The 24920-nt window shown below is 38.6% G+C and overlaps 1 protein-coding gene across 3 annotated transcripts in view; it reads right to left on the reverse strand.

Moving 5' to 3' along the window:
* Positions 1-7343: 7343 nt before the first annotated feature.
* The window catches only part of GLRB (glycine receptor beta), a 47200-nt gene continuing 29623 nt past the window's right edge, over positions 7344-24920 (reverse strand). The window contains exons 8-10 of one of the 3 annotated variants that reach the window (XM_030947912.1): positions 22684-22836; positions 20167-20459; positions 7344-10034 (exon numbers count right to left, since the gene is read on the reverse strand). In XM_030947912.1, the coding sequence (XP_030803772.1) occupies positions 9738-10034; positions 20167-20459; positions 22684-22836 (743 nt within the window). In that variant the 3' untranslated portion in view covers positions 7344-9737. The remainder of the gene's footprint in view (positions 10035-20166; positions 20460-22683; positions 22837-24920) is intronic. The other 2 variants (XM_030947913.1, XM_030947914.1) reach the window with 2 other exon arrangements.

A 24920-nucleotide genomic window follows, 5' to 3' on the forward strand; every position in this document is an offset into this window, starting at 1 on the left:
CTCTGCTCTGGGACAGCCTCACCTCGAGTGCTGGGGGCAGTTTGGAGCACCACAGTATAAAAACACCCATTATCAGAGAGTGTCCAAAGGAGGGCCATGAGGATGGTGAAGGGCCTTGAGGAAAAGCCATGTGAGTAGTGGCTGAGGTCACTTGATCTGTTCTGCCTGGGAAAGAGGAAACTGAGAGGGAAGCTCATTGCAGTTACAACTTCCTTGTGAAGGGAAGAGGAAGGGCAGGCACTGATCTCCTCTTTCTGGTGACCAGTGACAGGACCCAATGGAAGGGTCTGAAGCTGAGTCAGGGGAGGTTAAGTTTGGATACCAAGAAAAGTTTCTTCATGGACAGGGTGTCTGGCACTGGAACAGTTCTCCAGGGAAGGGGTCACAGCACCAGCCTCACAGACTTCAGGAAGGGTTTGGACAATGCTCTCAGGGCGCATGGTGGTACTCTTGGGGTATCCCATGCAGAGCCCAGAGTTGGACTTGATGATCTTTGTGGGTCCCTTCCAATGTGGAATATTCTATGATTCTGTCATGATTTATATCCCATGGCCCACATAGCTCACTCTGTGCCATGGCAGGGGATGATTTATTTTACAGGGAACTGGAAAAATGCATGGTTTGATATGGATGCACTTTGCAAATGCTTGCCAAACAAAATAATATTAATAATGGAAAGGGAAAATACTGGTAGTTTATTAAATCCTGACACACCATTTTCAAGAAGGCTTAGTCCTAGGAATGTCATTATATTAAATATAGACATTAATGCTTGTGCATATTAAATTATAAATGGATGAATATATCATTTCAAAAGCTACAACTTCTTCCTTTGTTTCTCTGCAAAGTCTTCTGGGGAATTGGATCTAAGTAAGGAACTATGAGGTTATTTTAAGAATCATTTTTAGATATCAGAAAGAAGTAATTTTAAAGGAAAGAATGCATGCATGCATGCATGCAGTGGATTGTCCTCAGACAATAAATCAGAAAGAACTACAGTGGAAAGCTAACGTAGATGAGGGGGAAGATCAGGCACTTGAAATCAGTCAGGCGACTTCCAGAAATGTTAAGAATGGGAGAAGAGAAATAGATATATCACTATTTTATGCCACTGAATCTATGATTAATAGTGATCGAAATATTTTTTATTACTACTTGTCTGCATTACAGTTATGCCTTAAGGCATTGTACAACATATAGCAAGATAATACTTTTTGCCCCAGCCACATTCCTATCTAAACAAAAGGCCCTTGGCACAACAGAAAGCCACCTTATTGCCCTCTGTCACTTGGTGCAGCAGAATAGAAGAAAATAGAGGAAATAATCTGCCAAATTTGCAGTGGAGACCTGGGGAAGGGGTACTTGCCTCTGCCTACTGGGTACTGTGTTTAGCTACAGAGCACCACGTGCCATGTGCAGACTTGGGCTGTGCATAGAGCTGTGCCCCAGCCAGGGCCCGTGTGCACTCAGCCAACAGCAGTCCTGCTACTGCTTGGTCAGAGAAGAAATAACTCCATTGATTGAACTCTTGAAGCAGGAGCTGGCAGAAAGACTGTATTAAAGGAGAGCACGATGGCTGTGGGCAGGTATGAGGTCAATACGTACAAGGGTACCTGGTCTATTTCATAAGGGTTTGGTTTTTATTTTCATCTGAGAAATGAAAACTGTTGAAAGATTAAATGCTGTCCTATCTTTTCAACTGGAATCTCCTTTCAGACAAAATAATTTATTCCAATTGTCAAAGCTCATCAGACTCTCAGTGTGAGTCTTGCATAAATGGGTTTATTCCTGGGTTTATTCCTGGCTGTTTCATTTGCACACTCCATGAAAATTTTTCCACCTATTTAATTTCATCAAAACTTTCTTAACAGACACTAGCAAAATTGCTGCAAGAGCACTGTAATATAAAATACACTATCTCTTCCTTATGTTCCTGTGGAAAAAAATTAGGGTAAACCACCATATATTTTAATAATTAGTATGCTTAGAAAAATATCCATTTTAAAATGCTGTTCCTGAAATAGGAAGAATATGGAGGCATAGGACAAATAAGGCAATAAAGCCATGCTTATAATGAAGTACTGCCAGCTTGGATATGCACTTGCTGTTTAAAATCTCCCATGGTAAAATTTGTAACATTCGCTATTCTACCCGTAGTGGTGTAAAATACTCCCATGAATTTGCAGAGCCTAGGAATATTATTATGGCACCAGCATTGTTATTTTTCTCAAGGAAGTGCTTCTCTGTTGCAAGAGAACTCATAAAGTGTTGAATGTGATGAACAAGTTATTGCAATGGCACAAGGCTTTGGGAAAAAGCTGTGTTTTCCTCTGGCGGATTTGCTTTGAATGCAGCTTTAAATACAGGGCAGGTCCTGTGCAGGGATGGGTCTTGTCCTTGTCCAGCCTTGTGTGGGGCAGCCAAAATGACTTCAGCTGTAGCATATGCTCCAAAATCTCCTTGGCTTAAAGAGCACAGCAAGATAAGAGCTGTTAAGTCCAGAGAAAATGAGCAAGGCCACTGTGATCCTCTCCTGCCATCATGCACATTTGGTTTTATTAATATAAGAATAATGTATTTAAGAAGCTTTCACCTTGGGGAAACAACTAGAAAATATGAAGAATTACTAAATAAAGTTCAAAGTTTAATTCCACAAAGTAGATGATATCTCATGGTGGATGCTGTATATCATTTGTATTTGCTTGAAAAAAGATTGCTTCTGTAATAGTCTGGTCCTGAAGCACGTCCAGAAGGGGAATGGAAGCAGGGCTGTCTCAGAAGCTGACACAATCAGACAAATATTTTAAAAAGCCTACAAAGGTTTTTATGCCCTCCAGTAGGCTAAACAGGATTTGTCAGAAGCAGGAGCAGGTATCAAGACAGGCTTTGTCAACAGCAGAAGCTGATGCTGGAGTGGTACTGGTCAGAACCATTACTCTTTACAGTCAGCTCCTGTCAGTATAATGCCTTTGAAATAGCCAGTCTCCAAATTAATATTTTCCAGTGAACTGGCCCTTGAGAGTCAAAGAAACAAACAAATTAATCTGGAAGAATGAGCCTGCCTGAGACACCGACAAATCTGTTATGACAATGTAAGGCTTATTAAACACTAAGAAACACTACACTAGTATTTCCCTAGCCTCTGGGTCAAATGCAAGTTTTAAGGTTAATAGAGGAAATCAACATGTTAAAAAATGTCACATGGACAGCTTTTTTTTTTTTGGTATTCTGCTTTTCACAGGAAATTAATAAACTTAACTCAAAAATATAATGCATTTAGTGGAGTTTTATCCAAATACCAGAATATTTTGAGATATAGGGACATAACTGAAATGGCATAACAAACACAATGTTAAAACTGAAGAAATAAGTAGGTCCTAGATCTTCTCATATATTACCATTTAAGTGTTCTTGAACATCAGCACTGGCTTGCCTTCATGAATTCTGATAGAGTCACACACTATCTTTGCTCTGACTGCACAGAGATGAAAGGTAGGATATCTAAAGCCTATTGCCAAGGAAATAACTCAGGCTAGATAAAAGGAGTGCTTTGCAGAACAGAAAAGCTAAACAGTACTATTGATTATCATGATGTATGCTACAGGAAAAGAAGGTGGAAGCACAGGGGCTGCCTACACACAGACTTTCCTCTCAGAAGCAGCTGCAGTTTCAGCAGAGGGTTTTTTTTCAGTTCATGCTGCTAGAGAAGGTTTCCTCTGAGCTGAAAGGATTTTGCAGGGGGCAACGGTACAACAGCTTGACCTGCTATACTCAGGAGGGTTCCTTGGCCCAAAAACCTCTTGAATTTGCTTCTTCAAGTAAAAAAATAACTCCCACTGTGAATATTCATAGAAAGAAACAGAGTGACACAGATATATATGAAAAACCCTACACTTCCCACTGCCACAGCCTGAAGAACTCATCAGGTGGAAAAGAGTTTACAATACCTTATCCTTTATACACCACAATCCTCATATTTCTTCCTGTCAAAGCACCTTATGTGGCCTAAGTAATCGCCTGATGGGACAAAAATCCATGTTGCCTTATTGGCTGGTCTCTGTCACAGTAAACCATATTTTCATGCAATAAGATGAAAGGCCATTAATTTTCTTGTACTAAAAGACGTGCCTAATGTACTTGCTGCCTCTGTGTGACAGCTAATGGAGCCAGGCAGCTTTGGATTATCTCAATACTCAAAAGATGAGTTGACTAACAAACTTGAAGGCCCTTCAAACACCCCCCTGATTCCCTGTAGGAGGGAATCAGGATGCTGGTCTCCAGAACCTGACAGGCAATGACATGTTGAGAAATCCCATGCTGAAAAGCAATCAGTGCCCCTCAAAATTAGCACTGACCTGCATGGAAAACCAGGAAGCCAAAAAGACTTTTACAGCCTCATTCTTGTTAGTCACACTAGTTTTTTAGTCTCATTATTCATTCAAAAGATTGTGATCTAATATCCAGTGTTAGAGGTAGGGGCTTCAGGCAGAATGGCTCATAAGAGGGATAGTCTTATGGCCTAGACCCAGGAGGAAACCTTGTTCATGCTCAGGTGGGCAAATCCAACTCATTCATTTACATACATTGGTTCAGGAAAAAACCAAACTGGCATTTTTTTTGTCACTGCCACCAAATGCTCCTGTCAGTGCTCAAAATTAAAAATGTCATAAATGCTGTAGGCAACCAAGAGCTATGGAGAGGATATTTTACAGTGCCATCTTTCCCAGGAGCCATAGGAAGGATCTCTCTGTGCTAGCACTCCATGCGTCACCCAGCACACACCTACAGTTCACAGGCATGGGCTGACAAACACCCACACGAGCTAACTTTAAACCAACTGCTTGAGCACAACAGCCAAGGCACCACAAAGCTTCGTGGGGGTGAACTCCAAGGATATTTTTCCTGCCCTAGCCAGCAGGTAGGCTTCCCAGCCACAGCTCACTGTCACCATGGTGATGTTTCCAGCCCACCCCACAACAGCCAGTTTAAGGCTAATTTGGATAAACCTGCACTAGCTGCAGACATTCTAGTGCAGACATTCTAGCACAGACATACTTGTAGCAATGAAGGGCTTTCAGAAGGATTTCAAAATAGCCAGGTAATCTTTATTTTAAATGTATGCTGACACTATTCCCACTGATGGAAGGAGGACAGGCGCAGGGGGAGTACAGGGGTGGGCAACTTTCTTGAGTAAGACAAAATGCAAGGGAGTGCTGCAAGCAGCCCAGATTGCCTGTGACTGATTTGATACAATGGCACAGACAAAAACACAATGATGAGGAATTTATGTCCTCAAATTTTTCTTTATATTCTACTGTTTTCTTAGGGGTAGAGCTTCATAGGAAAATAATTTATTTTCTTATCTTTTGGGTGCCACAGATGAGCTTAATTTTCCTAGTTTTTTATTAATTCCTTATAGTAATATAAAAAGAAGATAACTTATTTATATACAAAGTAAATTTCTAGACACAAATTAAGCAGTTGACACAAACAAAACCATTATTCAATTTATCTGTATCTGAATTTCTTTCCACATTACCTTCTCTAATCCCGGAATTAGTACATGAAAGCATCAAGTAACAGTGTCCTCTCATTCCCTTATCTGCTACACACCTCATTTGTACTCACTGCAGCACTATGGTATCTCAATAGCCTGAAAAATCACCTGACACTGCATATATTCAGGTTGCACTCCCTTGGAAATAAATAAGTCAATGCTACTTATTCTATAAACACCCCCATTGCAATCTCCCAGTAACCATAAGGATAACCTGCTTTAATTGAAGCAGAGACCATGGTCTGTATTATAACTTATTATAAGGTCTGTTAAGAGATTCCCTTAACAGCTATAACAGACTGCTTAAGTAAGGTATTGTCTCTCTTCAGAGTAAAATATTTTTAAATAAAGATTACTTGCAAGTGCATTTCCTTTGCAAGATTATACAGTCAGATCAATCACTGTAGTCATGCCCATTGACACTACCCCAGAAGGCAGTGTTGCTGCTTTCTCTTTAATGGGTAATAGGGCAGCAAAGATGTCTTCCTTTACCCTATTAACAAGCCAAAATAATTCTGAAGACTTTTAGAATGAAAGCTGCTTGGCAGAGTATCCAAGTGGTCAATTTTCTCTACACTGCACTTACAAAAATAAACTCCTTTCCTCAAAAGACCAACTGCTCACATGCACCATCTCAGCTAGAATTAAGGGAAGAAAAGAGGAGGGGCCATTATACACTGAAGAGCTGTTCCTAAAACCAAGTGTCAAATATGAGCTGTGTGCTACAGGGAACTAACACATAGCAGCTGACACACTTCTCAAATTGCATCCTTACTCATTGCCTACCTTAAATTTGTAGATGCAGTTAAGAAATGAATTAAATAATCTCCATGGAAATTCCTGATGCAGTGTTTGAAAGTGTTCTAAAATCCTGAAAAAAGTAGAAAGATATCTAAAGGGTGATGATAGTACAAAAGAACAGAATTAGCTACTTGAATACTACCCCTCAATGCTTAAGAACCAAGAAAATACCAAGGTTTATCTTAAGGGTAGAACAAAAATTTGTAACTCTCCTACCAGTTAACTGCAGAACTTGAAGTAAATGTCAGCTGAAACACATATGGGCTCTCCCACAAAACCAGATTTTGCTGTCATGTGGTTTGTTTAGACATCAGGACTAGTAATTGAGCTCCTAAGCTGCACGTCATGAACCTCACCTTTGCTACTACTTGAATGTCTTCATTTCTATACTTTGAAATTTGAACTGCATGGAAAATTTCTACAGCTGCACATTGATTTTGTGCCCATTTATTTTTTATTTAATATTTTTTTTTTATTTCATATTATAATTAGCAATTAGGATCCTATTTTGCCTATACAGTTTTATATTTGCACCTTAATTTGGAAATCGGTCAACAGGCTTAATTTTACAACTAGAGGGTGCTGGTGGACCACAATGTGAGATGGTGTGCAAAACTCTTGACGACCTTTAGCAGAAAGAAGAAAAATAAAAGAAATCAATTATTACTGCTCAGTAGGACAAGCTAATATATTCCAGGGTAATACAAATACTGCAATATTATCTAGTATAAGTAAAAAGAAAATTAATACTTTATAGCTGATGCTTGGTTTCATTTTAAATTTAGTTTCAAATTTGCTGTTAAACTTCACTTCTGGCCTTAGTTTTTGTGCTGTAATGAACAAACACTCTTTATCTGAACAATATGCATTCCTTTTGCTTCCCTTTGTGTGAGTTGGAAAGCAATTACAGTGTATTATTGATTAAGTGTTTTATGATAAAACACAAAAGCCATCAAGTAAGCAGGAAAGCAAGAAGGAACAAAGATTAATTTAACAATAAAATCTATAATTGAGATTTTACAGATAGAATGTGGACATTAATTACAGATAAATAATTTAATAAGAGTTCTAACAAGAAAGTTATCTTCCAAAATTCATATAATTTCCAACACAAGGTAATTATTTTTTTGCCTTCCAGTACTGTAAGAAAAAATACAAGTATGAGAATAAATAATGTCTATAAATATACCATTCTGTATATATAAAAGTTCCCCCTCCCATCCTTCTTCTCTTTCATTTATCCTTATTGCTTCTTAGAGTCTCTGACAATTCTGCAATTACCTTCAACTAACCGAAATATTAAAACTTTGAACTAGACCTTAGAGATATCACTTCCCTCAGCCCCCATTCCACACAGCTCAATAACATCTGGGATTTGCCTTCCATTTCTTTGGATCAGAACGAAACCCAAAACGTGAGACCCCCATGAGACAGTGGCCAGGCAGCTGGTGGAGTGTGTGTGACCATACTATGAAGAGCAGATCTCTTCAACCCAAACATGAGTTGCTGCAGCCAGCCCGCTGATCACAAAGCAGCAGTGGCTTCAAAAAGCTCTGGGTGTGCAGGTTCACCAGATATCCAGTGGAGCCAGTGTGACATGCCATTCCTCTTCTTACATTCCCACTTTGGACCTTTTAGTTGTGCAGGATCATTGTATGTGGACAACATTCACCTTGTGGGCAACACCCAAGTAATCCAATGGTTCCCTTGTGTCCTACCTTAGCTCAGCACATCCTGGACATGCCAGAAATGTAGCACAGTAAGTGGGATCGCTTGTTTCCACACTATGGAAGCTTCATATATTTAAATCAGTCCCTTCCTAGCCTGTGAGTGGCCAACAGTCCAGATTTCCTTTTATGAATTACAAAGTTAGTGAGAGGTGCCTTATTTTCATACTGTAACTAGCTGTGGTGCCCTATCTCCCCAGCAAACACGTGCATGGCACGCTCTCATGGGCTGAGGCCAAGTCCCTGCTCTCAGCAGATACACTCTACTCACATGCCTACCTGCATGCAGCTTTCTTTTGGCCACATTTCTTCTCATGACTTGCCCTCACGAGGGGATGTACCCTGGCATCCACAGGAGACCCAAGGCCCTGCCCTCTGCACACCAAGGAGCTCACATTAAGGTAGTCTCCATGCCATAGAATTTCCTCTGGGAAATGGAAAGCTGTCTCCTATCAGAATTATTTCATGCATAGGACCTTATTCTCCAAAATGTAGCAGCCAGATCAATGATTTGGTGAGGGCAGCCATTAATTAACACACAGGCACACCAGGGCTTATGAGATCTCAGCCCCTTAGACCTTAGGACACGTTTTCACTCCTACTGGTGGCTACGTGCTAGCTAGTACGCAAACAAGAAAAGGTATCATCATTGGTGAAAATGGGATTTTGTCTTGATAATTGGTTTGTTTAAAATGAAAACTTTCAAGGGGATAAACAGAACAAATCAAGTAAGACGTGTCCAATGCAACAACAAAAAAAATTGTGACTTACATACTGCAGGCTTGCCAGATGCTACAGACGCTGAGCCAGAGGACAAACTAATGTAAAAATGTATAACAAACCTGATACTGAGCTGCATCTTGTGATGCCTCTCCAAATCTCTTGATACCTTTAGTCTACAAAGTGGCTTGTTTGTTTTTTATACATTGTATCTAGTTTGTGCCTAAAGAAACAGCAGTTAAAATTTGTCCCGATGTTTTATTGCCAGCATATTCTAACACACTTAACTGTGCCTGCTTCATGGACACAGTTGTTGGGGTTTTTTTCCTAAATGAGCTGATTTTACAAAATTAGTAGTTCTCTGATCTTTATTTCTCCACAAAGACAAGATCTGCTTACTTGATGCTGCCTTCACTTACAAAGCCTAAATAATAATAATAATTACACCTTAGCTTTTTCTTCAACAGTGCCAGCTGAAATTATACATGAACAAGATGTTTGGTGGGTGTTTCTCTTTCCTCTGGAAACCAGCAGAAAAGCTGTTAAATACTACATATACTAGAATACTGATTTTAATAATACTCAACGTGCACATCAGTTTCATTGTCAGAAACACTTTAAATTTCTGTATGTTACTAATAACAGAAGAGCGTTATTCAGCTTTATAATGTAGTAGGCATCGTCCTTCATATATATTCCTAAAGCAGGATGTATGCTGTACATTTATATACAAAGTTGGTCAGAGCACAGACATTGCAGTGTCATGCTTTCATTCAAATTTCAGATGCCATATGTTCAGTACAATCGCACGGCATCAAGATGCAACATATTGCTTTGCAAATGCAAATAATTTCACACAGTGGCCTTCATGACTGGGAAGGGATAATGAAATGGGCTATATTTTACACATATGAAAAAAAATAAAAGATTTATCATAAATATATGGACCAGTATATGACGTTGAAGAACAAGAAGCAAAAAGGAAACAGTGCTCTTGCATAAAGATCGATTCTCTTTGCTGCTGATGGAATGACAGGCTTGGGAGGAGGAGGCTTCTTGTTGTTCTTGGCTTGAGATTTCCCGAGCCCATTGTTGACTTCAATGGGCTTCCCATAACAGTCATAATTTGATAATTCAAAATCCCTTGGCAAGCTTCCAACGATGCTGAAATCATTGGATCTCAGATCAGATTTCGAAGTGCAAACTTTTTTGCATCGGGTCTCACCAACCTATGAAATAAAGAGTGAGGGGAATCATGATCGACTCACCACAACTCATTAGCAAACTTCATGCAGCTGCTACAAACAAACATACAGAAAATTACTTGTTGATAGGGACACATTACATCAGACTAATTTGTGGAATGGTTATGTTATAAAGTACTTAAAGATGATCAGTCAATCATATCAACTAATCCAAACATTCATAATTGTGTAATTTTTCATGCACAGCATGCCTCATGCTCTGCAATCTGCTATAGTTAGACTCCTTCATTTTAAGATGATAGAAGGGGAGAGAATATTTTTGTGGGGAGTATTTTTGGATATTGATTCTGTGCTGATGAACCTGCAGACCTGATACTATTCATTACTTGCATTTTTTTTAAGCTCTGAAACCCATAGTCAGAATTAGCCCTAAAATTCAATGTTTGATGCAATTATTTTCAGTTTGTTCTGGTTCTAAAGAGTTATCAGGTCAGGATCTTATACCTCATCCTAGGGTGACCATCTTGCATTGTACCTGTGGAGTTTAGTGCCTCTCTAAAAACAGGGAACACAGATGTAACACTATTCTCAGCAGTGCCAAAGTCTTTAACTGGGAAATCTAAATCCAACAACAGGATTCCTGTGTTTCCTATAGCTCCTTTAGTGCTCTTGGGGATCAAGCAATAATTTTTTTCTGTGGGGAAAAAAGGTTCCTATATTCCCTTCCTTGGATTTTATAAAAATTTTATTTCAGATTCAACATATCTCTAGGAGAACCAACACACTGTTCAGGGAGCTTGAAGTGATTTAGAGACTACTTGCAAGGCACTGTGCTTTGTGACTTGCATAAACCTCTCCCAAACTTTCACTTCAGTTGGACTACTCAGGAAAGCCGAGAGAAGAATACAGACTATAAATTTGTTCACATATATAACCTTAGCATTAGTAGAAAAACTGCTAGTTTTCAGGCTATACCCATGGGCAACTGACATAAATGAATGTTTCAGTAAGGCTTCCTGGAGCCATTGGTCCACTAAAACTCAACAATTCAAAAGCTGCCTGTCCCTTTTACCCATTAGCCTGTCTCTCCTCCACAAAGACCTGAGGTATTTTACCCTCAGCTCTCTCCACCTCTGGTTTTCTGCAGTTTTTGGCTGATAGTTTGGGATATTTGCATAGTCATACTTTGTAATTACTAAAATAATAATAATAGTGTCATAAAATACAGTGCCAGGTTTATGGAAGAATCAAAAATATTCTGAAGAATATTACTAGCTTCTCTATGATAATGACACTTATCCTGCGTAGAAAGAACGGAAGCAGTCAGGAAGAGACTTAAACTTTGATTGGGGCTTTTATTCCCATTATTGACAAAACTGATTCTAGTGCAAGGTGGGAAAGAAGCATGGCATTATTTCTTCTGAAAAAAGTGGATTCAACTTCCCAAATCTTCCAGAGTTCTTTTTCTCATGAAAGTAGTACATTTTGAAATTGATGCATTAAACAGAGGTGCAGGTTTGTCCTGGCTCCAGCCAGGAGAGGGTTAATTTTTGCAGTAGCCAGGAAGAGGCATGGCCAGGGCACAGAGGTTATTCTATATCACCTCATGTCATTGCCAGGGCTGGGGAAAGGGATTCTCTTCTGGCACAAAGACTTTTCTTCTAGTTGACAAAACGTGCAAAGGGAGCCATCCGGTATTGCCTATTGCCAGGGAATTTTTCTGTGTGAATAATTTATTTTCTTACACCTTTTGTTGTTAATATTATTGCTGTTAACTGCTCATTTTCTTATCTCATTTTCAGTAAATTTTTCTTATCTCAAACCATGATCTTTACCTTTTGTGCCTCCACTTGGAGCAAGGAGATGCAGCAGTGCGTGGTTTTTGTGGGAGTACTAAATTGGAGAATACCATTTCTAAACCATCACAAAATCAAGATTCCAGGTTATAAAGAAGAAAAACAAGACAGGTGTTCCCTGATGGCAGGACAAAACTATACATACAAATCTCTTGCAACTGTCTCCCAGTCCTCAAAAACCTGACAGCCTAAGACAGTGTTCATTACTGGAGTAGTAGGGGCAAACTGTCTAGTAAGGTGGTGACTAAGATACAGATAAACATGATTATATGACCCTAGGTGACAGGATGCTATTATTCATCAATCTGAGACATTCCTTCCAATCAGATCATATCCAATGACATAGGTAATGAAGATATAAAGCAGACCCTTGTGCAGTGAAAAATGAGCTTGCAGGACTGGGGTGCATGTTAACTGAAGAGTCATAGGAATATTAGATTTTTTCCATGGTCAAAACTAGCAAGATTTAGTAAGAGCACTACAAGAAATAGGATCATGTATAAAATTATAGGCCTCCTTTTGGATTTGAAAACTTCTAGTCCATTCCTCATACTACCAGTAACACATTGTAAAAATTCAGTGACACTAATTGTAGCCTAAATTCTCTCATTTATATCAGAGAATATTCCTGTTCCAACTGCAGTATCTAAAGTGCTCTCCTAAAGGCTGTTACAAGTCGGTTCTCATTCCCATTCAGGACTGAGAGTGGATTCTAGGTCACCTCTGCCTTATAAGCAGAGAACTGTTCACAGCATGTTCACACAGAGCTCTGCTTAGGCCAGTGTCAGCTGGAGTACTGATTTATCAGGGTGACACAATTTTCCTTGTATGAGCAATCTGGCCCAAATTTTCCTTTAATAAGTATATGTTACTTTTGAAAATAATTTAATCTCTTTCTTTGGCTTTAGAAATCTGACATTCTTCTATTTACTGCACTCAGCTGCTGCATAAACATATTTTTAAATTTTTTCTCATATATCTCTTCACCTCTCCAGTGTTTCTGTTGTTTTAATCTAAATTCACTCCACTCTAAATTCCTCTAAACAATGTTAGATAATATAAAGTATATATGATTATCTCCTTTTTATTAATTTTGCCTTGGTTTGTGCTAGAAGTGTAACAAACTCTGCTCCTCCTCACTTTCCACATTTACTGCACAAAGAACTTACCAAAGGCTACAGGAACTTCTTCTGTGCAAAAAATATTGTAGGGCTTGATTTTAGAGTACTACACTGAAGATGTGTAAAGAAAAGTAAAATGTTCAATGTTATATCCTTTTGACTTCATCCTGACACAAAATATTTGATGTCACTTGCCTTATCCTGCCCAGCACCATGACCTGTGGGCCAGACCCAACCCACAGGAATCAGATTTATGGCTTTTCCCCAGCAGGGGATGGGGAGCAGCTGTTTGGGAAGAGAAGGCTTCTGGGGTAGTGTAGGGACACCCTGCATTCCCAGGGAGCTGGGCAGCGACTCCTTGTCTCTCTGCAATGGATTTGGGAGGGAGCAAGGAGACCACAGGAAGGTGACAGTTCTTGGGGCTTGGCCCAAAACACAGACCTAGTTCCCTGTTTCTTCCAGGATTGGACCACCTTGTCTAGGTTTGCGAGGATGGACAGACCACCTGTTTTTTTATGAATAGCTCAGAAGTACCTAAAAATGCCTCCTAGAATCCATAAGGCCCCTTGTGATATCCTTTCTCACCTTTTAAATAATTCAGGCTGACTGGTGCTCACTGCCAAGCTCAGCACCTGCTGCTGCTCCAGAGCTGCAGCACGTGCGCCTCTGCAGAATGCCTTTGGTTGCAGAATTAGGGGAATAATGTGAGAAGAAAATGGGGAAAGAGATGAAAGAATAAGTGCTGCCTATGCATGCAGACTGGCAGGTAGGAGCAACTAACTCCCCAATTCTGCCTCTGCTGCTTCTGGTGCTCCTCCTCACTTTCCACATTCACTGCCCAAACTAGTTACACTAGATTTTCCTTTAAAAACATCCAGGATGGAGAATTTTTTCCATGACTTTGTTCCTCAGAAACATATGTACCTTATGTCTAATCTGAATTCATTTGGCTTCAATGTTCAGACACGAGGCCTGACTATAGTTAGTCTGATTAACTGCTGGTACACAGAGATGGTAACAAATCTAAACTTGATTTTGCATAATACAGATGATGTAACCAGGCTGACACATGAAGCCAAGAAAAATGTTCCTAAAGAGTTTCTTACCTTCACATCATTACCTCTGTCAACCTAATTGATAATACTCAAAAAGTTATATTCAGTTTGATTTAATCAATAAACAGATCAACTTTAATTTCACTGGCCCATTTATTAGCTAACATGAGGCTGAATTATGAGTAATATTAAAGATAATTAATACTTACAAACAATAATTATTAGTCAAGAGTCCTGTAAGCTATGCAATATTCTCCACTGATTGATGTCAGGCTTATAATTATTCATGTTATGCCACTTAGCTTTAAAAGTACTGGCACAAAGTTAGCTTCTCGCTGTATTTTGAAACCCTCCCAGAGTTAAAGGATTTATTAAAAATCAACATTAATGTTCCACAGCACTCACAGACCAGCTCTGTAAAAAAATTCTAGATGCAACTTAAGCTGAAATCTTAATTGTAAAATGTCTAACTTTAATAGATATTGTTTAATATTCTCATCAGCTACTGTGAATGAGAGCTATTTCATCCACACATTGAATATATTTGGCTTTTCCCCAGACATAGAGCAGAGTATTTGTTCAATGCTTTTCTCTTTTCAGTTAATTCTTGATACTTATAGCACCTCTACCTCTACCTAGTATAGTACCATTATTCATCTTGCAAGGTTTTTTATTCTTGCTGTATATGCAAAGTAACTTCCTATTGCCCTCAGTTATGCTAAGCATATATCTCTTTTCTTACTTACACAATTATTTTATTGAGTTCAGCTTATATTAATTGCTATGACCTCCCATTTGCCAGTGAGGAGAAAAGAGAAATGCTTGAATGATTGTTTTCAATTGTGCTATTTGTTAGGTTTTGTGGTTTTTCTTAAATTAGTGTAGCTTTACTTCTGGTTTGAACATTATTAGCTCACCAGCTCCATTTAAACTTTTTGTTTAAATTCTTCCATCCAGATTAGACAGTTGCCAAATTTGTGAAATCTGACCTTTCACAGCATCAAAAATATCAGGGACTTGATTCAATTTGTTTTGTGCAAATAGAATAAAGATCCTTTTCAATTGACTGTTCATTCCGTGATCAAGTCCTCTTTATCCATCAGGATGAAGTGCAATATAAAACCTGTCATTTTTGAGAGCAGTTATTGTCCATAACTCCTAGCAAGGCTTCAAACATGCTACAGCACTGGCAGCTTCTCAAGCCCAGCACGTATCCCTCAGGCTGAAGAGCTTCCCCACTGGAATGCTGTGTTCCCTGTCCAACACAGCACATCCTCCTTGCCACAAAACCCCCTCTTGCTGCTGTGCTCCCACCCTCCTGTTGGCATGCACATCTGTCCCCAGTGCTGCCAGCTCTGGAAGGGGCTTCCATACATGATGAAGGAGGAGGTTTTTAACAAGCTCTGTTATTCATCTCTCTCGCACTTGTTTTGTGCTCTTCTCTTGTTCTTGCCATAATGATAGATGTAGATCATCAATAAAGTAGTGATTATTTAGCATTAGTCTGTATTCACACTGGGTATATTTTCTGGTGCAGCTCAGCAGGAATATGCTACCACATTCCAAATATTCCTTGCAAAATACAGGACAAAAATATTAATGCATAAAATATCACAGTATTACAGCACAGCTGAGGTTGGAAGGGACCTCTGGAGATTATCTAGTCCAACCCTCTGCTCAAAGCAGACTGCCTGGGGCCTTTTTACAGTCGTGTTTGAATTATCTCCAAGGATGAATACAGGAGTCACTGGAGCAGAAAGTACCTACTCTGTACCTGAGATGCTGTCAGGAACTATTAAAATAGGCTGCAGCCTGTGGTTTTGCATACAAGGTAAAATGTAAGCTGGGTTTTTGGTGGTTCTACAATAAAAAAATTGAGTCTGGAGTTCCATGTGAGGGAAAAAAAAACTGGGAAGACTAGGACACCACAGGTCACCACCACTGGTCAAGTACATTGCAACTCAGTAGAGATGAACACAACCTATCTCTGGTTTCAGAGCCTAGATGTGGCTCTGACAAGATAAAGCAAGCAATAGCACCACTTTTTAAAAATAACTGGCATTAGAGCTATTACCACCACTTGCATAGTGCTATTCATCATCTGCCAGAACCATTCTTTTAGCAAATGTTCTCTCCAGTCATTAGCACATTATCTGTGGGGGACAGCTTCTAAAAATGGGCTTGATGAAAATGTGACTTTTCAAACTGAGGGGTGTTGTTATAGTTAACAGTGCAATCTCTCACTGTAATCACGTCAGCAATGAAAGCAAAAAAAATGATTCATCTTCAAAACATTTCCCTTTTTGCTTGTTTTTCTCACTGTATGATGTTTCATTGCTAGGAAACACATGCAAACTCCTGCTGAGGATTCCCAATAAAAAGCCAGTGCAAGCAGTTATCACCAGATTGCATAATTTTCTCCTCTGCTTAGAACAGCATCTACTTGCAGCCTCTATGAGCTGAGGGAGCCAAGCTGTATTTTCTCATGGCTTTTTGCCTCTAAGTGCATAGCCACTGCTTCTCCTAGAAAAACACATCAGAAGTGCTTATTTTCTCTTCTTTTCCCTACAGATTCAGGGTGATCTTGACAGACAGACCACTTGACTTTAATCAGACAGTCATATTGATAAACCTCTGGGTTTAAAATGGCACTGACATTTCAAGGGTTTTAGTTGGAGGGAGCATGACTCATAAAGCTTGGACTTGAGGGGTTGGTGTACGCTAGCAGCACACAGCTTTTATATCAGCCATTTCCCAGGATCTGGTGAAGTAGCTATACATCCATGGAAGCCTTTCTCCATCTTTGGGTGATTGGCAAATTGTGAGCACTCTTTTCACTTTGCCATCTTCACTGTCACTGTTGGACATTATCGATTGTGACCACTGACTATTGATACAATGACAAAAGGGCTTTCTGCTGAAAACTTTCAATGAAACCTCGCAGGTTCTGTTATAGGGGATCTCTTCTCCTAAACTGCAATTATGAATTAGATTAAACTTTTAATATTTATGATACACTAAAAAGCTTATCCCTTTAGTCCATAAAAATGGAACAATAGCTGGTTGTATTTTTAGGGATCATGATGAGGTTTTGTTACAGTTGTTTTTTACTAAAATAAAATATGCCAAGTCTCCAAACCAGATGCCATTTTAACTTTCACAAATGGAGCAAGCACAGGAAAACAAGTTGTTCCACAAAGTCTGGAACCAGGGATGCCTGATTGCCCCACTTGCTTTCCTCTGATCCTCCTCATAACCAAGAATTTTCTCAATGCAGCAACTCCCCTGTACCCCACATGCAGGTCCTTTCCCCAGATCTCCTGCAGAGACATCACTGCTGCAACACTGCAAAAGCAGAAAGTGCACAACTTGCTGCTCAGGAAACACAAACTGCCTTGGCATCAGGATCAGGGCCATTTTAAAGTGAAATAAAGTAACTTCTCTTTTTAAATTTGATTCCCCTCTAAACAATTTACAGATATGTATCAGCACCATTCAGTTAATGTTTCATAATATGTAAGAGCTTAATTTAACCAGGAGAAACACTTATAAATGGAATTATTCATGCCCTCTGTTTTTCCCCACTTGGAGTTTTCTGCTTCCATGTCTTTTCTGTTGCTTTTGCCTTCAAGTCCCATCTGGTCTATCCACTGTTTCAAGCCAAGCTATGCTGACATTTCCAGCTACATCCTCAGTCACTTTTGCCTGAATATCACCTCCTATGTGGAAAAAGAACATCCTTAAACATTTCTACGGGACATGTACTTATTACTGGGGTGCAGTTATAAGTCATCCTTTTCTCCTAAAGTCACTTAAGTCTTTCCAGGCATTTAGCGAAGTATTTGCTCTTGCCTCCCACACAATCCTACATGACCCTGATGAGAAACAGCTCCTGAAGTTCTGGGACAGCACTCTGGCCTCTTTTTGTTTTGTATTCTTTATGCCTTTCAACATACAGTTTTTTTCCATTACCTGCTTCTTTAATTTTTCTCTCCTTTGCATATTTTCCATATGACAAATGCATCCTCTACTTGATCATTACTAGGTCTGTATGGGAGCAATCCAATTTTGTGAGGTAGGCCTACTTTTGGATTAGAAGTCAGAGCTACAAAAGATTTACACCTGTTCTGATTTAGGACTTTAGTACATGCTTTTCCAGGGCCAAGAATTTTCAAAGTACTCCTATGCAGTAGCAGGTTCAGAGAGGGAATTTTCAGTGAGGCAGATTTATAGCTTTCAAATATATAAAATCTAGCATCACTGTCCTGCCATATCCTGATGTCAAATGATTCATTGGTCCGGGACCTTTTTCTATCTCAGCCTGGTCATCTTCCCAGAAATTACCAGCCCAGGATACATTTCCTCTGGTAGGCTGTGTTTCAAAGCAGGTGGATTAATTCAAGTTGGATCATTAGCCATGAGCTACTCAGCCACACGACCAACTTGTACACCACGGAATACCTATTTCCAATATGGCTTGTAAAATAATTTTTTTTTGTAAATCTCTTTATAAAGATCATGAGAAGCTATTGGAATGTTAAAGGTCTCTCATAACAAATTGGGAAGACTGGGAAGACCCTGAAAAGTGCAGGTCAAACATGAAAAGCTGAGGCTGGTATTTCAAGATCATGGAGGGGAGATGCTATGAGAGGAGGGCAGACAATTCTAAATTCTAAAAACCTTCAGCCTACTGCTAGACATCACTCATGGGAAACATTGTTTAACTTCTGTGGATAATGATCCCCCTTCTAAGTCTTAAAACACACTGTATACCAGTGCCTTCTTGAAAAAAAATAAAATATGAAAGCACAGCATATTTGATAACAGATAATTTTGTTTTCCACTTGGATATGACAATGGCATGTACCTTAGAGGATATGCATATCAACAAGAATCAGTAATTTAGCAATTGGTTTTGTTCACACCACTGAAAAAGTGTAAATTTTTGTTAAACTTGTAATTTATCAAGCTAAACACTTAACACTTTTTAAGTTGCCTAGGCTTGGGGAATTACTCATGACACAAGTCAAAGCAGTCATGGGGTTACTCTAAGCTGAGACTAGTTGCCTACCAAAACATTTCCCCAAGATTCTTCTACCAGATGAGAATTATGGTAGTTAAGTGCACTAAGCTGCAGGTATCGCAGAACACTGCAGCTACCTGCAGCTCTTCTGGACTGGGGACAATTAGTTAGTCAAGCCAGGACAATCCCAGCTTGTTACTAAGATAGGATTTCAGCCATTCTTGCATAAACCACTCCTTTTTTGAAGAAACATTGAAGTCACTGTGTACCAATAATACCACTTGGATCTAGCCTAGTAGCTTTATTTTCTACAACAGAATTGCTGAGTCATTGGAAAGGACAAGCCAAATTCATATTAGACATGTTGTAGAATAACATATTTTCTTCTGCAGAATAAATGTCAAGTAAATATCACTTAGGACTGAAGGCAGTTGGACTGGGATGGCTGAAAACTCTTGGAGCATAAACAGGGACTTCTAAAATATCAGGAATTTAGCAACATGATGGAAAACTTTGGCCTGAATGAAGATGTACATGTCACCTTTAACCATATAGTGAAATCTGACTGATTTACACATAAACTCCAGCTGGCAACGGAAGAAATGCAGAAACTGTTTGACACAAACAGACAGGTCTTTTGTCTACAATTGCCTCAACTTCTGGATTCCTGGCTTCACAGGCATGCAATGCAGTGCAGCTGTGGCCATCCCAGGGAAAGCAATGAGCTGGGTGTTATTTGAGTATGCTCTGAGCAAATACTGTCTGAGAGTTCTGTCTTCTGAATAGTTACAGTTTGACAGCTGCTATTTATTATGAGAAAAACAGCAACTGTAAAGCTGCTTGCTACTTTATTTACCTGAAGCTAAGCAGCAACCATGCTGCTACGATCTTAAAAGATAAATTTTTTACTTAGAACTTCTGACCCCAAATCACTAGGGACCAATTGGTCAGGTTGCTGGCCATTAGTTACCAGCATGTTTTTACTGTCTTGATCCCTTCCAAGATTAAGCACTATTTAAAATTATTACAAACATTATATTCCTGGAATTGGGTTAATAGAGAAGAATGCTGATTTTGCATACAAAGCTTTGCAGCTCCTACCTGTAAAGTGCTGATGTGAACAGGAGTCCCTGTGCCATTCACAGTGTTCTTCTTGGCAGCATTTCCACCCTTCCCTTCTGCTTGCTCTGCCTTGGCAATCTTTGCTTTTTCAGCTTCAATTCTCTTTGGATTGTTTAGCATTACCTGAACCACAGCATATTCCACCAGGGATGCAAACCCAAAGAGAAGGCAAACAATCAGCCAGACATCTAAGGCCTTCACATAAGACACTTTGGGAAGTTCAGCAGCAAGAGTGGTACATTCAGATGCCAAGCTGAGCACTGAGAAAATACCTACAAAAAGAGAAAATAATATATTGAATAAGAAAACTTCCCTTTAATGACACTGGCTTTGCTCTTCCTCTGAAACAGACAATAGTGAATGATGTTTTGCAACAGTGAATGGGACTTCACAATGTGGTCGGTGCAGCAGGTGTACAAAGTGCACATGCCTTCAGCTAATGAACAAGTTAAACACTTAGGTAGGATAATGCAGTTAATGATGAATTAGTAATAATGATTACCTTCATTTTATAAACAGAGAAACAAATAAGTGAGGCTGAACTGGTTGTTATGGTTTCTTGTCCCATCACACATCACACAGTTGGGAAATGGGGTTTCCAAAGACTTATCTTACAATGTGCATCTAATTCTGGGAAGGTGGAAGAGAAAAATATGATACTTAAACCAAAAAATGGAGTCCTTTAAATTAGAATAGCATTGTCCCAGAAATCTGAACTGTGCTATAGCAGGAGGAATTCTCTGAATGAGCTGTTCACAAGTGTGATATTCAGACCTTAGGTAAAAGGGAAGTTTTTCCTGACAAGCGAAGCTGTATGACCAAATCAAAATCCTTTGTTCCCAATTCACTGAGAAAAGATGAAAACGTGGAGGTGACTGAGGGTCACAGTCATTCCCTACTTGAGCTTCCAGGATCAAGAAGAAGCTTTCCAGATAAAGGGCATTTCATGAAGCCCTTATCATGAAAAAAGCCCATATGTGCAGAGGCTGTTAGAAGGCCGCACTCATCATGGATTTCACCAAGCATTTCCCCTAATAAGGCTTCCAAATGTCACCATCAACACAGGATTCATATCACAAGAAACAAATACAAGCTTGACGCCAAAGAAAGATTTCTCACAGGCTCCTGTGAAAATAGTAGCATGAAGAGCTACATTTGCAAAAGCTAACTTTAGAAATGGCTATCATGTAGGGAAAAATTAGTTCAATCTCCATGTTCAGAATGTCTCATTTTGGTTTTGTGAATGCTAATGATAAAAATCTTTATTTATGAGTGGGAGGCTTCATGAAATAGAATTGATGTCTATAAAAAATGTTGGCTAAACGGAGTCTCAAATATGTTTGTTATGGTGCATGAAATTTTTTTCATTCACAGGGAGATTATTTCGTTCAGATCCATTTTAAGTAATTGAGGATGTGAAAATGTAAATTAAAATGAAACTATCTGTATTGGCCTATGAAAATATTCATTTCTACTTGATCACAAGCAACACATTCTTTAGCTACTGTTCCCATTTGGATTTCAATAAGATTGATATGGTATTTTATTTAGCATTAATCTCAAATGGACAATTCACTAGCTCTTAGAACACTGACACATAAAGAAATGTTTACGGTCATGTGATTTTAAACTGCAAAATTTTATGATGTTTTATTTAGAAATGTGTGGTATCAATGTACCACTGCAAAGCTGGAAACTTTTTCGGTCCATGGGGATAATAAAGAATAACCAGATGTGTTATCTCAGAACAGAATGATACAGCAAATACTGAACTGAATCCTCAGTGTACACTCTGGCTAACTTTCCATCTACTGTATCGGAAGCATTCATAAACAAACAGTGTATGCATGTCAAACAGCTCTGCATGTCACTGAGCTCTTGGGGTCAGCAGACCATGCCAGAGCTGTAGTCCTGTGTACAACCCAATAAGTCAGATAATATTGTTACTATTAACTCTGTGTCCTGCTATTTCATAATAAATGAAGGGCCTGCCTACTATGTTGGGCTGAGCAGCATGACTGCATGAGCTTGAAGTACTTTCATGAAGTAAGTCTCTAATGAAATAAAGCCAGTGAGGTAACAGGAATGCTAGCTCTTTTCCAAGTATCATTTCTACTAATCTTCAGAAAGACTTCTCTGATAGGTAGCTATTAGGAGCCTACTTATTATCCTGCTTTCTTACTCATCCAAATGTTGAAATTCCTGTAAAATGCATATTGCCAGTGTTTGCAGCACCACCTATGCATAGATGGATCAGATTTGTCCAGGCGGAGACGAGTGGAGATTGTCATCCAAATGCTGGAACTACAATCAAGTGAAGTCTTAAAAGCCAAGGTGGAGTTTACAGGACTTGGAATGAGCAGAGTTCAGTGAAAATGATGAGTGGATAATGGAAGTGAAGTTGCTTTCAGGGTCCAGTGTCATGTAGCCAAAGCAACTGAGAATGGCTCAATGGTGCTACAGTGGATTGTGACAGCACATGAAAATGCAGGTTACCCAGTGGGACTCTTGCAGCACTTGCATCAGGATTGATCCAAAATGACAGCCAGGACAGAACAACAATTAGCAGAGTAGGAGCATAAACACCCATCATGTAAAATCCAACTTGTCTTCTTAAAGTGAAGATTACTTCTACACAAGTGTAATAACCTTTAAAGAAATAAATGCATTAATGTTCAATGTGCTTTGCAGGTGAGTTTCTGATCCATATCTTCCAGGTCTTTTTCTGCCTAAAAGCAAAAGTTCAATGCTTTGATTTTCTTTATAAAGGTAAAGAGTTTAATTTGAAAAAAAAAATCAAAACATGGATTTACTTAAGCACCAAGTGTGGTTACAGTGTGGCACTTTGTGCTGTAAGGAACCCTTCCACTTTTCAAAGCAGCAGGAGGCTGAAGTGACTCCCAGCTTGATGCTGGCTTCAAGAAACAGTTCAGACAAAACCAATGGAGTGTAGCAGTCCTACTAGTTTAAGCTCATCTGAAAATCCTACTTAGCATTAATTTGTGCAAAAGATGAATTAAGAAATATTAGTCCAGCAGGTTTAGAATGGAATGAAGTGAATGAATGTGACTAACTGGAGACTTCCTCAGTACTGGAAGTCAGTACAAATGACTTCTAAAGTTGGTAAAGACATTCTTAAAAAGACTCTGGAAAAGCTGTGAATTTTGTAAACAAGGAAGAATGTATCAAATCTTTTAAAATTAACACCTAAAGCATACAAACTTCAGACAATGTTTAAGATGAATTCAACCCGAAACAAAGTTGCAGTTACTAGATGTTTTGCTGGAGATAACAAATGTATCAAGAAGTCTGATAACCAGAAAATAATTTCTGTCCATATTTTCACTCAATTAGAAGAACTGGAATTTCTATGTTAATAATAACACAACAGTGTTGGAAAAAGCCTGAAAACTTCAAAAACTATTCTATCACAAGAAAAAGGCATTTCTATGTTATATTACAAAAACTTCAAAATTCAAATCAGACTGTGTTTATTATCCAGGTGGTGAGATACTTATTTAGAAGATAGAATATGTCAAAAAGTTCTCCATTTACCTCCCATATTGTATCAATTAAGTGCTGTACAATGATACATTGTAAAAGTACTGTTTGGGTATAAAAACACCACAACAACAAAAACAGAAAACATGAAGGACAAACATCCTTGTGTAGAAGACACTATACTGTATTTTATAGCTCATTCCATCATCTTCGGTGATCACTTCGCTGAAAAATTTTCCCTCTATAATTTATAAATGGATTCCAGACACTTTTAGGTTTTGTTTTTAAATGACTGATGACCTTCAAAATCATTATTTGTTTGTGTTATGTAGGAAATACATTCTGTATGCTTTCATTTGAATAATATTTAATCAGACAGAGTATGGTATCTATTGCCTCACCATTCAGCTCAAAAGGACCTATTTGATCTGTCATAAAATTGATGAATAACAGGAAATTTGCAAATATAAATATTCAATGTACTGCTACAAAAGCAGCCCAGATTTGCTGACCCTCTTTCAATTTAGGCAGGTATGATAAAACATCAGTTAACAGAAATAGGCAGTAAAGATTAAGGGGTTTTACAATTGTCAGGGAACTCCTACACAAGCCATAATTTTGAAAATCTGCTCCTTGATGCAAAACTTCTCTTGATTATCTGACAAAATTATTTATCTCCTTGTGTGAAATTTGCTGTTAAAAAATACCTTCAGCGTAAGAATTTTCAAGTAAATTAAAAAAAAATGGAGCACTGAAAACAGCCTTTAAAAATATTTCATCGTACTTAATATTTGACTCACATTACTGAATATTAATTCTGGTTTTGGTTATAAGATTAAATGGAGGTTCTTTACAGAATGGATTTGCAATAAAAGAATTGTGAAAACTTTTCAAAATGGTTCTCTCATGTTCTTTCTTTAATGTTCAAAGCACACATACACAGAATGTGAATATTTTACTGAACATTTTGCACCATGTCATTTGTGGTCACAAGTTGCTGAAATTTGAGAGAATACCAATGATTTTCTTTGTGTATAATTCCTGAATATTTTTCTTTAGGGTTCCTAAAAACTTAGGGTTCCTAAAATAGGGTTCCTATCTATAGTTTTTTTAGACATTTAATTTCAGATTTAGGGCATACCTCAGAATAATCACAATAGAATATAAGTTTTACAATTTTTCCATTGTATGAATTTTTTTTGGGAAATGCAAGATCCATTCCTTTAGTTTTT

This window comes from Camarhynchus parvulus, chromosome 4 (genome assembly GCF_901933205.1).
Source record: "Camarhynchus parvulus chromosome 4, STF_HiC, whole genome shotgun sequence".
NCBI lineage: Eukaryota > Metazoa > Chordata > Aves > Passeriformes > Thraupidae > Camarhynchus > Camarhynchus parvulus.